This window comes from Nelusetta ayraudi, unplaced genomic scaffold, assembly GCF_046127955.1.
Source record: "Nelusetta ayraudi isolate G7.1 ecotype Tasmania unplaced genomic scaffold, CSIRO-AGI_Nayr_v1 ptg000060l, whole genome shotgun sequence".
NCBI lineage: Eukaryota > Metazoa > Chordata > Actinopteri > Tetraodontiformes > Monacanthidae > Nelusetta > Nelusetta ayraudi.
This window is the reverse complement of record NW_027466110.1, coordinates 6,475,450-6,491,019: the sequence shown is the minus strand read 5'-3', so window position 1 is coordinate 6,491,019 and position 15,570 is coordinate 6,475,450. Positions and strand designations below refer to the sequence as shown.

The following is a 15,570-nucleotide window of genomic DNA, read 5'->3' as shown; positions in this document are numbered from 1 at the left end:
TTAAAGGCTGTTACTTTAACCCAACATACTTCATTAACTGCAGATTTTTCCTTTAACAATTTTGCATTTTCAATTCACAAATTTTTACAAGAAAAAAAAAATCTTTTTTTTTTTTTTTACAGGTTCGTACTGCAAGGAGCGTGGTTAAACAACGGCTCTTGCGTTTCAATAAAAACATTCAGATGCTAGAATTCTCTTGCAGATGCAAAACACAACAACAGATCAGCCATTGACCTTTGTACACCAAAGATCTTAAAATTCAAGACTTTCCATATTTTTTTTGTTAAATCTTAAAAAGTGAAATCACGACGTTACTGTGAAATGCTGCTTTTCCCCATGAAAAAATATTTTTGTTTTTTCCATCATGTCTTCTTCTGCCTAGTGAGCTCTACTTCAAGGGGCTGCACCCTTCAGAAGCACTGTAGGGATTTTTTTTTTTTTTGTCTCGCATGTTAATGATAAGACTAGGGAAGACCGAAATGTGTCACAGTATATAGTAGTTGGTAAAAGTCTATTGCCACTATTACTGCTCATTCAATTTGATGGTATCTCTGCTTTACCTTTTGTTTTTGTTTTTTGTATTCTTCTTGGTCCCCGGTCATTTTTGATGACAAAAATTGCAAATCTCCCGTTTCAGTCACACCTATCCCAGTAGTCATGATCTTTTATTCAGACGGACAGCCCTATCTGATTCCAGACCAGCTGTGGAGATAGGAGGTCCAACCAGAGCCTCGGTTCCCAGAGGCCTCTTGCTCACCTACACAAATTAAACAACAACCAGTTAGACATAACACTCGATGTTTATCATGCACAATCACAACATTCCAGTTTTAAGCCCAATATCTCATCTCGAGTCATTTCTCAGAGCATGTAAACTGGCTGTGTCCATGTTGAAAAAGAAATTGAAAGCAGCCATGAAGATATTTGACCCTTACAAGCCGAAACAATGTCTACATTTATCTACATAGTTAGTAAAGGTGCATCTGATCACTGAGGACAAATTTCAAAAGCGGGAAATTGGGAAGTGGGAACAGGCCCTGTATGCATGTACTGCAGCTTACCCTGGGCAATTGCTGCCAGTTTGTTTTTTTCCTCTGGACTGAGCTGCAACATTGTGTGAATGACAGGCAAAAGTGCCTGCCTCTCACTGCCCGACTGCAGGAAGATGAACTGCAGCAGGACGTTCTTCAGATACTCCAGATTGGCCACACTCTTCTCCCGTTCCTGGTTTCGTTCCAGGCGACGCAGCTCACTCTTCAACAGCTAGCAAATTAAACATATCAACAAGTCGGCAATAAGAATTCGTAACCGTCTAGAGTAGTGTAGACTAGAGTTGCCAACCTTCCCTTAAAATACAGAATTGTCCCGTACTTCACAATGAAATGGCGCATTTCATTTTAAATCGATATGGGACGTGGTCTTTTCAGCTTTATTTCACTCCTTTGTTAAAGACATCAATCCTGCACTTGATTGTTGATTAAAATATTTCAATCCAATTTTAACATTGAGCTTTTTTCTAATTTCTATCGATAACAAAGCAGTTAAAACTACGTGAAACTTTTTTGAAACCCTATTTTAAGTTATCATTTACCACAACCTGTTCTACATCTGTGACTCATTGGGTTGAATATTGTATTAAACCAGTGAGTATGCAACACTTTCATTTCCTGAAAGATGTGAGAAAAGCAAACAGTAAAGAAAGAAATGACAGTCTGTTTAACGGGCGTTTCCTCTAGCGCTATTCTCGGTTAGGTCACTTACCACGCCCAGAACGGAACTCAACGTATTTTGGCCACTGTTGCCTCCCGTACACTGTGACCGCACGTCTACAGCGAGCGAACGTCACACGTAAAATAAAAAATGGCGGCGCCCACGGTGAGGCAGTTGGAGTAATCGGGAGCATTTGCCAAAAAAAAAAAAAAAAACCTTCAAAAGCGAAGTATGACCGAATTGCCTTGCATACTCTCGAAACAATATAGTTAAATTTCCTTTTGAATAACTGAATCAGATCTTCGCGATAAAAAAAATGGGTTTTGAGCGATTACTATCCGGGCCGGTGTTGTGTTACTCCAAGTATTTACGACTCGTTCAGCAACAAATCTCTCAACACGCGTCGATGTGCGGACACGTTGCACAAGCCAAGCCGAACACGGCGTGCATGTCGGGATTGTGCAGCAGGATCTTCGCGCTAAACACCGGGCTAAAGGGCTTTCGACAGCAGCAGCAGCGGACGGGTCACCGCGGCCTGTGCACTCCCGCACAGCTCTCCAGGGACGTCACCTTGTTTGAGCACGACAGGAGCCGCTTCTTCCGGCTGCTGGCGGCCTTCTGCGGCGGACAGTTTCTGTTCTGGACGTATCTGGGACAGTTTGCTTACACCGGGCTGAGAGACACAGGGAAGAACAAAGCTTCTTCCTCCTCCTCACCCACCACCACCACCACCGGGTTGGCTGGGGTGTGGAGTTTCGAGATGAACTTGGGCTCCAGCATCTGGAGGTACGGCTTCACGCTGGGATGCCTGGCAATAGGAGCCGGGATAGTAGGACTCGGGGTCCTCTTTTGCCGGCGTTCTGTCAGCCAAGTGATTTTGCACAAAGGCGGAAGGATGGTGTCGGTTTCCACTCAGTCACCTCTGGGAATGGACCGAGCCCGGAAGATAACGGTCCCTCTGTCCGAGGTGGCCTGTCACGCTCACAGGCAGGAGTCCCCGATGTTCATCCCTCTCAGGGTCAAAGGACACAAGTTCTACTTTCTTCTCGACAAAGAGGGAACCATAAACAATGCGCGACTGTTCGATGTCACCGTTGGGGCCTACCGAGCGGTTTAGCTTGTGGAGAATCACAACTATGTGTTTAACATCTGTTGATTTGTTGACAGCTGAAATACATGAATAAATTCCAGCCAAGTGTCAAAATTAAGAAAGAGTATTGGGTCAGTCAATATTCAAAATGATATTAAAGTTTGTTTTTTGAACTCTTATGGAGAAAACTAATTGAGTTGTTCAAGTGTGTGTACTGTTGATGTGTACGTACAGTGATCTGCTCCATGAGAACAGCATTGGTGGCCTCCGTTTCGTGCAGAAGTCTGTTCATGTGCGCCATACTCTTGGTAGCAGTGTTCAGCTTTTGACTCAGCTCTTCTTTGGTAGGCTCCACTGTCCACACAAACGGCTCTGGGAATCAAGTTGGAGCGCAAAAAAGTAAAATCACAATTTGAGACAATTACAGGCAGAGGGAGATCTGTCACTGTATCTAGTCATTCTTGAATAACGTGCAAGTTAGACTTCACTGGTTTAGTACTACTACAAATTGGAAACTGCTCCTCTTTCAATCTGACCTTGTTTGGGGTCTGGCGATGTGAGCAGATGCTCCAAAGAGGGCAGGGATCTGACAGTAGGGGAGGGGGTTTCGGTCTCGGTGGTCTCCATGCCCTCGCCCTCCTCCCTGGCCATTGACTGCAGGTCGCTGAGCATCATCAGCCCGACTCCAGCCTGGTTCGGATCCGTGCCTCTGCGCTGAAACTCTGATGCCAGGGACTTACGGGCTGACTGGACTGACACGGAACCTAAAAGAAAAGATTGAGATGATTAGATTAGATAGGACATGATGAACATAATTAAGCCCCAAAGGAAACCATTCTTTTGGAAGAATGCATGAGAGCAGAGGATGAAGTTTATCACATCAGAGAAGTGGATATAATCCTTAGACAATAACAAAAAAATCAGACAGACTACAGTTAAAAAAAAATCCTTCCCAGATGAATACAGAAAGGATGATTTATTACTACAAAAAGGTTATAGATACCTCATCTGAAAAAAAAATATATGTAAAGAAGAACCTACCAACACAGTAAAGACTACTTTGCCCCATTGAATCCAGTGTCTTACTTGACTTTGACAAGAGGGGGCACCAGACACACTACTGACTAATTTAGCTGGCAACAAGTGTGAAGGGAAGGACAAGGAGAGTGGTGAGAAGCTCAGAGGGAAAAAAAATGACAGTATTGAGATTAATGGGGCCTGAAACTGAACCAGAAGAACAGACACAAAACCCTTCCACCTCCTATCTCCCAATCTACTCTGTGCCCAAATTAAATTTAGCGCAGTTTTGTGAGTGATTACACATGGGTGGTCTGATGAGATTGTTGACAAGTCCCCTGAGCCTAAATTAGAAAATACAGTTGTGTAAATAGTTCCCCTGACACAGGGAGCCTTGTAAAGCACACTGATCTCAACAGTTCAACCATGAAGGTGTTGTCAATGTCAACACACCAGTAGAGATCAGTTTTACGGTTTGCTACATATGAGACATGCTATATATCTGAGACCAGTAAAATTGTCCAGTAGTTTTACGGCCCACCTGCCCACTAGGGTCTGTCGAAAACCATGACACCCCTCTGCACTTTTGACCGTCGTTAAATCAGAATAGAGTGACCAAAATGGTCAAATGTGACTCCTGGCTCAGGACATGAGGCAGGCAGCTCCTGGCCCACATGTGAGTCGCTAATGATGAGCCTATCCAGATGCCACATGAGGCGTTTTGCCCACTGAGAGGCGGGGATAGAGCCAACACCTGGCCGTGATGAAGACACACACACACACACACACACACACACACACACACACACACACACACACACACACCCTGTCGTTACTATGTGCACTTGCACTTTTGAGTGCAGACTGGCAGCTGTGTGGGAGGTGATGGATGAGTTTCCACTTCTCCTCTCCTGATAAATCTCTCCCATCGTTCCCCTCAGAAGCACAGAGTAAACAAGATGGAAAAGCTGCAGCGCTCTTCACACTTGCTGCCCTGACCGGTTTGTCTTTACTCTTGCAACCCAGCTGCCTTTCCTCCACATGGGTAAGCAGTTACTGGCGGCCGTGCGCTCACTGTTCTGGCTCTGCAGGTTGAAGAGCTGCTCCTCCACGCGGGTCATCTGTCCCTGCAGGGTCTCCACGGTGGCCCGGTGGTCGTCCTGCAGCTTCCTCAGCTGCTCCCTGTAGGTCTGCCGCTGGGTCTCGATCTGGGAGGACAGGTCGGTCTGAGCCTGGGACAGATCTGAGCGAAGGGTCACGTTGTCCGACTGAACTGACAGCAGCCTGGAGATTGAGACAGAGAGACAGTTTATTTAGTGTTAAGAAGCCTGAAATAAAGTAATGCACATGGTGATTTAGAACATTTCTGTGCAGTTCAGGGTAAAGCAGACGCACCTCTCACGCAGCTCCGCCTCCTTGCTGATGGTCTCCTGCAAGATTTTGTTGTGTCTCTCCAGCAGAGTGTCGTGTTCCACCTGGAGCTGCTGCAGCTCCATGGCACTGCTCTGAAGGCTCTGATGGTTTTCTGTCAGCTTGGCCTTCAGTTTCTCAACCTGCGAGACCAGCTGTTCCCTTTAAGACACAACATGGAAGAAGTTCATGCTGAGAGCAACTAAACGCGGTGAGCAGCAGAGCCAAGTGGCAACATCCAGTCCAGCTCACACCCACACAACGGTGACTTGGTTTGATGGTTTTTAGAGCTCACCTCTCAATCTTCCCAGCGTCTCCGTCACTCTGGGATGTTGTTTTACTCTTCTGCTGTTTGAGCACGTTGTGCACTCGAACCTTGTAGCTTTCAAATTCTGCAGTGGTCGTAGCAAGCTCAGCCTGGAATCAGCAGAGACCCACTGAGCATTTTCTCTTTCTGCACTTCAAATGTTTTTTTTTTTTGTTCCGATTTCAATAACAATTCAATTCAACGATTCAGTTTTTCAATACACAAAAATCTCATCTTTCAGTTTTCAAAACAGTCCAGATGTTACACTACCATCCCAAAAAAGCAACAAAAACTGGAAACACGTCTATCTAGACACACCCAAAAGAAAAAGAAGAACTGCTTTGAACCCTTTGGAGTACATGAAAGTCCATTCAAACCATATTTATTTATTTCTCATAAATGGATTAAAAAAAAAACATAAAAGGGAAAAGATAAAAGGAACATAACAGTAGATTAGATCAAAGTTTGAAGTTTTACCAAAGTCTTAAAAAGCCAAATTGGACAGATTGCGTTTGCTTTCATGGTTGTATTTTGGATGACTTTATATGATGAGAGCCACAGCTTTTAAGTGGTTATTTTAGTGCCACAACTCCATATTGCGGGGTCTTAGTAAAAGTTCAAATAGTGTGTGTGTTATAAGCTTGCGTAGGTACCTGAACAGTGTCTCTGTCCTGCTGCAGCGCAGTGATGCGCTGCTGCAGGGAGCTGCTGGTTCGCTGCTGCTGCTCCGTCGCAGACCTCAGCTGCTCCTGCAGCCGATGGCGCTCCGCCGTGAGCTCGCTCATTTCGATCTTTAATGCACAAACAGATGCACACAGTTCCTGCATGACTTTGTATATTCTTTATATATCTCTATTTTATGTTGCTTAAATTGTGTAAAATTGTAAAATTCCATCTTTCTTAGATGGACTGATGAGAAAAGTTTGGTTACCTTAAAGTTTTCAACCTGCTGTTGGTTGCCTTCAAGCTCGCCTTTGAGAGAAGCCTGCTGCACTAGAAGGGAGCTCTCCTGCACACACACACACACACACACACACACACACACACACACACACACACACACACACACACACACACACACACAGTAAAAATACATGTGCTAAAATACGGCAACATATACAAACAACCATTCCCAACATCTTCAAGGTTTCTTTTATAATCGATCACCGCACACGGTTGCAGAACACTGAATTCATCAGTCAATCAGCTGACAGGAAATCCTGTGGGACACACACACACACACACACACACAACACACAACAGACCTGTTTCTTGGCATCAGCCAGGTCCTTCTTGGTCTTCACCAGCAGCTGTTTCATCTTGGAAGTCTTCTCCTCCCCCTGGTCAAGCTGGGACTTCAAAACCTCTGTGAACACACACACACGTAGATGCATGCAGACAGTTTGTGATGCCTGAAGAATGTGAAATAATGTCCCTCAAAGGATATTTTGACAGGTGATCTTTACACTTTGATGCAACCATAACATAAAGACCTTTGTGTAACACAAACATACCTATTTCCTGCTTGAGTGTGTCCTCCTTCTGTGTCAGGGTGTTTATCTGGGCCTTTAACTCTTCAGCGCACTCGTCTCGCCCTTGGAGTTTAGCGTTGAGTTCTTTAACCAGGCGTTCATAGTCCGCCATCTCCATGTCCAGCAGAGAGCTCTGCTGCGCCCCCTACAGGCAGAGCCAGCACATAACACCAGACAAATGTACCAAAACTTAAAATAGAAAAAAAAAGGATCCCCTTCATTAAAAGCTTTAATGCAACTGAAGTTTTGTGAAAAGATGCAAATTGAATAATGTATACCCTCTCTTTCTAGACCTTAAATAAAATAATAAAATCTGAAAAAAACTCTGAAAATACTGTTTCTTCGGCTTTACGAACAATGTTGGCAGTTAGACCTCCAGGCAGCTTCTACACACTGCTGCACTATGTCCATGTGTTTTCCACTAATGGAAGAGAAACAGCAGCTTTGTTGCCCTGGGCTGAACCTGCTCTCTTTTCCTGTGTGAGAAGCGCTGCTGTAGCTTCCGGCTGGCCATCACCAGCCCAGTCGCTTGACCGGACAGGCCCTCTGAGACTCCAGCGTCTGAGGAACACACACTGCGTGTGTGTCTGTGTGTGTGTGTGTGTGTGTGTGTGTGTGAGTGAGTGTGTGTACCTTGCGTAGCTGCTCCAGCTCCTGGGCAGTCTGCTGAGACTGCTGCTGCTGCTTGCGGAGCTGAGCTGTCAGCCCTTCCACCTCCTTCATGGCAGATGACAGGTCCTGCAAGCAAACAAACACACTCACACACATGCCAAATACTAACAATATTCAATTCCATCCTAAGATATTCAAGACCAGCATTTTCCAAAGTTTTGTCCGATGCATAATGTATCTGGCTTATTTGTTTTCCCACCTTGATTTTCTGCTCTTTCATGGCTCTCTCAGCCAGCAGGTCTTTGTCCAGACTGGCCAACTGCCTCTGCAGGTCCTGGTTGTGGGCCTCCAGCTGCTTCAGTGCGTTCCTCAAGGTCTCCATACCTGTCAGTAGGTCTTCTTTCTCACTGCCCATTGCCTCATTCTAGAAAAAAGTGAACGATACCTTGCTATCATGGCTACTGGGTGACATATTTAGATCTTCACAAATGCAAATCCGATGGCATCAGAGAAGAACTCTTGTCAGCTCTTGTTAAAGCTATAGATAAGATAAATTTGTCACATGCTATGATTTTTGAAAATGAACAATACTATTGTTTGAGTGCTTATTGACATTTCCAAAAAGTAAGCAAAACATTAAGTTGTCCAGCTTAAGGAGATTCTACTGTCACAGAGCTCTATTCTTCCATTAGAGATTCACTGCAAAATGAATCTGAGAAGAGAGAAAGTGGCATCAAAACTGCTGAAGACACGTGACAAATCTGAAAGCCATTCATGCAAAACTGACAGCGGCGGGGGGCTGTGGGAGCGTCGAGGCAGCAGACGCAGCCCCCCCCCCCCTCCCCGACCGTCTGTGGGCACAGAGACGTCCAGACACAAGCTGAGCCCCCCCGACTAGCTCGCTCTCCCTCCGTCTGCCTGCCTGCCTGCCTTCCCCCCTGAGACTTGCAAACACTCACAAGAATAAACTATATCTGAGAGAATGGCGTTGCGCTAGCGCGCGGCAGATGGCAGCTATGCCCCGCTCCATTTACCTGTCTGTTGTTCTCTCATTGGAAAGGAGCCGTTACGAGCTCAGGGAGCAGCGGGGGTCTATACAAACAGAATTTTCTCGGGTCGGCTCACCCACTCACATCTGATGGGCTGTATGTGGGCGCCGGGCTATCAAGCATCGGCGGGCGAAAGCGTCGCGACTGAAATGACTCGTCGTAAATACGGCGGGAAAGTGAGTTATGAGAGAAGCGAGGGCGGAGACGTACGGCTGGACGGAGCGGCGCTGCTGAGATTTAGTGTGTGTGTGTTGGAGGTGGAAGGGGGGTGGGTGTGTTTGTTAGGGGCAGTGCGTGGGTGCGGCGGGTGTTTGAGTGTGTGTCTGCTGCGCTACCTGTGTGACAGCACCGCTGAGCCGCTTGGTCAGCTCGGCGATTTGTTTCTCGGCTGCCTCCGTCTTCTCTCGCTCCTTATCCAGCTGCTCCGTCTGCCGGTCGTAATCTATCTGCAGGTTCTACACGCGCACACACACACACACACACACTTTAATTCACCGCAGGAAGCCAGATTTGAAAGGCCTCAGTGCAGGTAAACACTATTTACTTCGCAACGGATTTGCATTCAAGCAAATGGCCAATATCTCATTAGGCCCGAGAGAGAGGGAGAGAGAGAGGGGGAGAGAGAGAGAGAGAGAGAGAGTCCTCCCTAATAAGCTGGTTGCAGCCACAGAGCACAGTGCACACTGGGGGATGAGATGAGGGATGAGGGGTCTTTAAACCTATGACGCTCCTCTATTAGCAACGTACGAGAGACACTCGGCACATAAACCCTGTAATGACACTTTGAGAGCGAGTGCACTGTAGGAAGGACTCGATGTTCTCATCTGTGGGCTGATGAGAATAGAAAATTGATTCAAATGAAAGTAAGTGATCCCTCCCTGATCAATTCCCAGGGGCATCACTCCCTCCAGGTGTCTGCAGTATGTCGCCGCATTGATTCCGTACAGATGTGCGCTTTATGAAAGCTGCCATTTACATGATTGACTTCCTATTTTTTCACCACAAGACAAGAAAATCAAATTAAATAATTACTTCTAATAATAATAATGATGATAATAATGTTGCTGAGGGAAAAAGAAACCATTCTGAAAATACATACATAATTCAAATGCATAACTATTATGTGGCAGATAACTATTATCTGCCTTGGGACAACGGATTAAAATGAGCATTGATGCCAACTGTGGCATATTTACATTGATGCTTTGCTGACATGTCAATTAATGTGCATTGTCCTGATCGAATAAATCTGAACATATGCCCTGAACGAACGGGTGGCTGTCATGGTTTTATTATTTTCTAATAGCGAGCATGCCGGAATATGTTTTTCCCCAGACACAGGTTTGCAGCTTCCTACCTTGTAGCCTTCAGCCCCGTGGATGATGTCTTTCATTGAGCTGTTCACTCTCTCCCTGTCTGCCTTCAGCGTTTCCACTTCCTCTCTGAGGGTCGTAACCTGGAATAAAATCAGATGCATTGGTAGATTATTCCGTGTACAAATGATAATCTTGTTAATGAGATTTCATCCTTTTCTGCCGTCTAAATCGATTACAACTGATTATAATTTGTTTCCTGCTGATTGTTTTGCTACAATAAATAATAGAAAAAAATCATGTGAGAATATCAAATATTGCATTCGGGATTTAAGTGTCACTCAACCTCTTTTTTACTGATGTCCAGCTCCTTCTTTGCTTTGATGGCCACTGCCTTGATTTTGATCATCTTCTCATCCTTGTCTTTCAGTTCTTTCTCCATTAGAGCTGAGGGGGTGAGAGACACATTTGCATGCTCTGAATTGGTGACTTTTAATCCGCCGCCTGCCTCAAAGTGCCGCCTAACTAGACGTCTCTTTGAGGGAAGATGAAGAGCAGATCTCACTCATTAGCACGGACAATTGTTCTGCCTCCGTACCCATTTTCTCGGCGATCTCGCCCGCTGCCTTTTCTTCTGATGAAGCTGACTGAGCAGCAGACTCCTGGGAGCGACGACAAACAAATTGGGGGGGGGGTGGTGAAATGCTCTAATTGCACGTCAGTCACAGTTTTTCTTTATTTACCCATATCAACCACCTCACTGGTGCTTCTAATTCCCATATTAGCGTCACAGAAAATTGTCCTATAAGACAGCATGTTTCTTTTTCTCAAAGTTTTTTACTGTGGAAAGAGAGAATGTTTACAGAATATCTGATAAACAAAGATTCATTCGGAGCAACCATTGACAAGAATATCTGTGAGTTTGAGTTTGTCTGCAGATTATTCGTCAATTACCTGACATCAGCAGAGATTACTAATTCAAACATCCCTGAGGCCAGAAGGCAGGACAGAACATACCTGGATGGCTGCCACCTCAGTCTTCATCTGTGATATGACTGAATCCTTCTCTCTCAGCTGCTCCTGGAGCTCCCTCATCTCCTCCTCGGTGTTGACCGCCTCTTTCTGCTCCATCTGTTGGGGCATCTCAGAGAGCTGACCCCTCAGGTTGTTGTTCTCCTCGTGAATCCTCTCGTTGACCGACTTCATGTCCTCCAGGTCCTTCTGAAGCCCCTCGACGTCCTTCAGCACCCCCTCCAGGTTGTTTCTCACCATGTCTCTCTCCTGCTCCAGGTCTGCGATCCGAGCCTGGAGCTCTTTCTGCATCTCCTCTGACATGACTGCTCCCTGGGCCTCCTCGAGACTCTCCTTCAACAGGCTCCTCTCCTTCTCCAGCTCATCTACGCGTGCCTGCAACTCCTCAATATCCAGCTTAGAGTTTCTGAGCATCTCAGCCTGGTTTTCCTCCAAGGCCCTGACGGTGGCGCGTGCCTGCTCGGCCTCTTCTGCCAGTGAACTCTGCTTTGCCTCACAGAGGTTCTTCTCAGAGGTCTCCTTCTCCAGCTGGGCCTCCAGGGTGGCCAACCTAGAGGCCAAAAGCTCCTTTTCTTCCATTGCTTTTGAGAGTGCAGAGGAAGCTTCCTCAGAGTCCTGACAGAGGCGGCTCTTCTCTGTGGAGAGATCTTTGATGGTCCCTTCAAGAGCAGAAACCATCTCCTGCCTTTTGTCCAACTCCTCCATCAGACGCACCTCTAACTTTTTATTCTGATCTTTCAAATGGTCTATTTCATCCTCTCTCTCTCTTTTCATGCCTTTCAACCCCTCATTTTCTTGCCTGAGTAAAAGTGCTTCCTTTTCTTTGTCTTCCAGTAGCATCTCGGTCTCCTGCGCTCCTTCCTGCTTGAGCTTTTGCAGTTGCTCTTCACTGTTCTTCAGCTGTGAGAGTATTTTGTCCCGCTCGTCAGTCAGTGTGTTGACTATGTCTTGCAAATCCTGGGTCATGTTTTCCTTCATTTGCAGTTGGGACAGGATTTCCTCTTTGTGCTTCATCAGCTCCTCCACGGTCTGCTTCAGCTCACAGGCTAAAGCTGTTTGCTCCTCCACAGAGGACTGAAGTTTCTGGTCCACGCCTGCAGAAACTTCCAGCTTCACCTTTAGGTCTTGCACGTCTGCCATCAGACTTTTGTTTTCTTCATTAACCTGACTCTGCTCCTCCAAATGTTTGTCCCTCTCCTGGCTGAGTTTGTTCATTTTGTCTTGCAGGACCTGCACTGTGTTGGCGCTCTGCTCCTTCATGGTGTTGTACTGCTGGACAAAATCTTTGGTTTTCTGTGCCAGCTCCGTCTCGAAGCCTTGCATTATGTCTCGAATGTGTTGACACTCGTCCAGCGCGGCGTCTCTTTCTGTGGTCAAAGCCTCACACTTTGTAACCAGCTCTTCGAGTTTCTGCTGCTCTCCATCCACTGGAATGCGTTCCGCCTCTTTGGAGTCACCTGGCTGATTATGTTCAGCTACAGTTCCTGCTTCACTCTCTTGGGGTTCTTCAGGGTCCATCGATGTGGTTGCGTCACCGGTGGCTCCTTCCCGGTTCATCTGCAGCTCATTGATCTTGAACTCCAGCTCCTCCCTCTCTGTCTGGAACTCCTCCCTGATCCTTTCCAGCTCGGCCTCCAGCTCTGCCTTCACGTTGCTAAGCAGGGTGAGCTCATCCTGCAACATGGTGTTCTGGGCTTGAAGTTCTTCCGACGCTGCTTTCAGTCTTCCGGACTCAGTCTCTTCTCCATCACCGTGATTGGATTCGCCCTGGCTGCAGCCAGACAACTCGAGCATTCTTGCGATTCCTGAGCCCCGGGCAGGCTCCTCCTCTTCCTCTTGCACATCCTGCAGGTAGCTGTCTGTAAATATAAAGGGGTATGTTAACCATTAACCATTTAAAACCATAGGTCATTCCAGATCTCCCGACGGGAAGCAGTTATTAGCTATATTAAGTCAAAGCATCTCTCTAACAGACAGCCCTGGGCAGCAAAACGCTTTCGATGAGCTCTCCATCAGATGGATGCATGAAGGAAATGAAAGCTATGGCGTGCGAGGCCGTCTGATCCCTGGCTGTAATCAAAGTGCAGTCATACCTTTGAGAGCGAGCTGCTCTGTCAGCTCTTCGTGGAGCAAGAGAAGACGGTCCCTCTCTATTTCAAAGTCCTCCTCCAGAGCCCTCATTTCCTCCTCGTGCTGCAGACTCTTCTGGGCGAGCTCCTCCTTGAGATTCTCAACCTCTTGTTGGGCATCTGTCAACTCCTTCTGGAGGCCATCTTGACCCTCGACAATCTCCTGCGATCTCTGCTCTTGGATTGTTTCCAGCTGCGTTCGAAGTGCCTCGAGCTGAGCTTCCAAACCCCGGCAGACTTCTTCTGAGCTCTCTTTGGCGCTGGCGAGTTCAGTCAAGCGGTCTCTTTCGCTCTCCCTTTGCCTGTCACTTTCCTCTCTCTCTTTCAGCAACTTTTGGAAGAAAGCCACTTCCTCTTGGTGTTTATGGTTGGACTGCTGGATTTGGCTGTCTAGAGCCTCGATCTGGCTTTGTTGATCTCTTGTTATGCGGTCGAGCTCTCCTTGAAGTGCATCTAAATCATCCTGCACAAATGAATTTACATATGAGTGTGATGACAATCCAGAATCATTACAAACATGCATCTGTAGAGGAAATATACAATTTCAAAAAACAGTGGAAAAATAAATGTTGTCACATTCAAGTTGAATGCATTTCACCTTGGCTTGCTTCTTATTTTTCACAAGATCTTTACGAGACAGTGCAAAACTTTGTTGAATCTCAGCCTTTTCCAGCAGTAAAGCATCCATCTTCTCTGTCAGCTCCTAGTGCACAAAGTTTACATGATTTTGAATGGAGATCAGGTGACATGCAAATAGGGACAAAGTAGACAAGCGAAGAGAGGACAAACAAACCTGTATTAGAACCGAGTCGTCTGGATTGCTGATCTGATTTGGGGGACGCTGTTTAAGGGATTCAACTTCTTTTTCCAATTCTAGGGAAAAAAAAGGAGGAGGGTAGAGAGTCATGCATGAGAACAGCAGTGGCCCATCAAGCCAATGAGTAAACAAAAACAACCATAGCTACCAGCGCATTTGCTCTTCATCTTCTGCATGCCAGCCATCTGCTTCTTGGCAAATTTGATGAGGTCATCTTTGGACAGTGTGTCCAGCTAAGCAATATATATACAAAATAAATAAACAAACATACAATGCAAAGTAAATCTTCACCCTTTATCAGCTAATATAAACACATCCACTAGCTGATCATTACCTTTGACTTGCCTGCACCTGCTGGTGACTGAGCGACAGACTCTCCTCCTGCACCACCAGGCTCCTGTTTCAAAGAGAGGAAATGCAGATAAACTCTGAGCAATGCAAACAGAAAACTCCTGACGAGATATGGGCAGTCTGCCAGGTAGCCCGTAATTCTCGTTTGACATGAAGGACGTCATGATCTCGTAGTCGGTCCGGATGCAGCCAGGTATGACGTTTGGGAAAAAAACAACCGGTGTTCATGTTTAAAGGCTTGCACAGAAAGCGAAAGAGAGATATGATACGATCTACACAGACAATTATGTGCTTCACAAGGCAGGTTCGGCACGGAATATGATATATATTCAATACTCAAACAAGGGCACATTTGTATATTTATAACGGCGCAAGGGAGTTTTATCCAAAATAGCGCGCTATTAACACTTAAGAGACATTTTTGTGTGTTTTACTGCCATAATGTATAGTAACTGCTCCACATGCATCGTTTTTCCATAATGCAACCTTATTGTTGCTGTTATCGTTTCATGTGATCGTTTCGTTTCCAACGTTTCAGGTGCGCAAAGTCGTCGACGACAAGTCTAACAGAGTTGTCAGTTTTATTAGCTGGTTTAAGTAGTAATTAATGATGACAAACGGATTTACTAACCGCTAAAGTATTGACGTCTTTTCAACTGACAACCCAAACGTGTTTCCCCTGCCTACACATTACTCAATTGTAGCTAATGCTAGCAGCTCGAACGTTTGGAATTACCTCCATATCGGCCGGAGTTTGGTTCCGTCGTTTGACAGACACGGACAGACACCTGTAAAAGTCACGGCGACAAAATCAAACCGATATTCGATAAACGGACGCTCCCTTTAAATTTTAGAATGCCATCTCTGTTTTGGTTCGGCAGCGAGCAGCCTGAAGCGGAGACCAAAGCTTCCGCAAACGTCAGCTATGTGACGTCAGTGAAATTACGTCACATATTCCACGCGGCAGTAAAACGTAGCGACATTATTTTGAGACAATTTGGACCGAGGGGCATTGCATTCTATCAAGTGTGCGAGGGAAGTTGCATATTACTGGATTTTAAAAATGTACATTTATCGAATAAAAATAATAATAATAATAAAAAAACGTGTTGTATATGGGTTGTTGTTTTGTGTTTGTTTTGTTTTATTTTAGTTATAATAAAATATGACAAAAAACAAATACAATAAAAATTTTCTTCTT

General features: G+C 45.7%; 2 protein-coding genes across 2 annotated transcripts; one reads left to right on the top strand and one right to left on the bottom strand.

Annotated features, from left to right (window-relative positions):
* Positions 1–631: 631 nt before the first annotated feature.
* gcc2 (GRIP and coiled-coil domain containing 2) lies at positions 632–15,294 on the bottom strand. Its single transcript, XM_076039710.1, has 24 exons — positions 15,106–15,294; positions 14,353–14,415; positions 14,167–14,251; positions 13,995–14,074; positions 13,800–13,904; positions 13,166–13,664; positions 11,058–12,931; positions 10,639–10,702; positions 10,387–10,487; positions 10,085–10,183; positions 9,063–9,182; positions 7,938–8,102; positions 7,700–7,804; positions 7,049–7,211; positions 6,800–6,900; positions 6,466–6,543; positions 6,188–6,325; positions 5,523–5,644; positions 5,213–5,389; positions 4,893–5,101; positions 3,337–3,564; positions 3,033–3,172; positions 1,062–1,263; positions 632–757 (listed from the first exon to the last, which is right to left on the bottom strand). The coding sequence occupies exons 1-24, from the start codon at positions 15,109–15,111 to the stop codon at positions 684–686; spliced, it is 4,998 nt and encodes a 1,665-aa protein (XP_075895825.1). The 5' UTR covers positions 15,112–15,294; the 3' UTR covers positions 632–683.
* tmem223 (transmembrane protein 223) lies at positions 1,837–2,992 on the top strand. The gene has a single exon (XM_076039718.1). The coding sequence runs from the start codon at positions 2,027–2,029 to the stop codon at positions 2,825–2,827; it is 801 nt and encodes a 266-aa protein (XP_075895833.1). The 5' UTR covers positions 1,837–2,026; the 3' UTR covers positions 2,828–2,992.
* Positions 15,295–15,570: the final 276 nt, after the last annotated feature.

Bases quoted from the DNA above. Each gene is read 5' to 3' on its own strand.
- tmem223 (XM_076039718.1), top strand. From the start codon at position 2,027: ATGGGTTTTGAGCGATTACTATCCGGGCCGGTGTTGTGTTACTCCAAG.
- gcc2 (XM_076039710.1), bottom strand. The intron at 14,075-14,166 runs GTAGCTATGGTT...TTTTTTCCCTAG, and splicing joins GATGAAGAGCAAATGCGCTG to AATTGGAAAAAGAAGTTGAA. The intron at 13,905-13,994 runs GTTTGTTTGTCC...TTTGTGCACTAG, and splicing joins ACGACTCGGTTCTAATACAG to GAGCTGACAGAGAAGATGGA.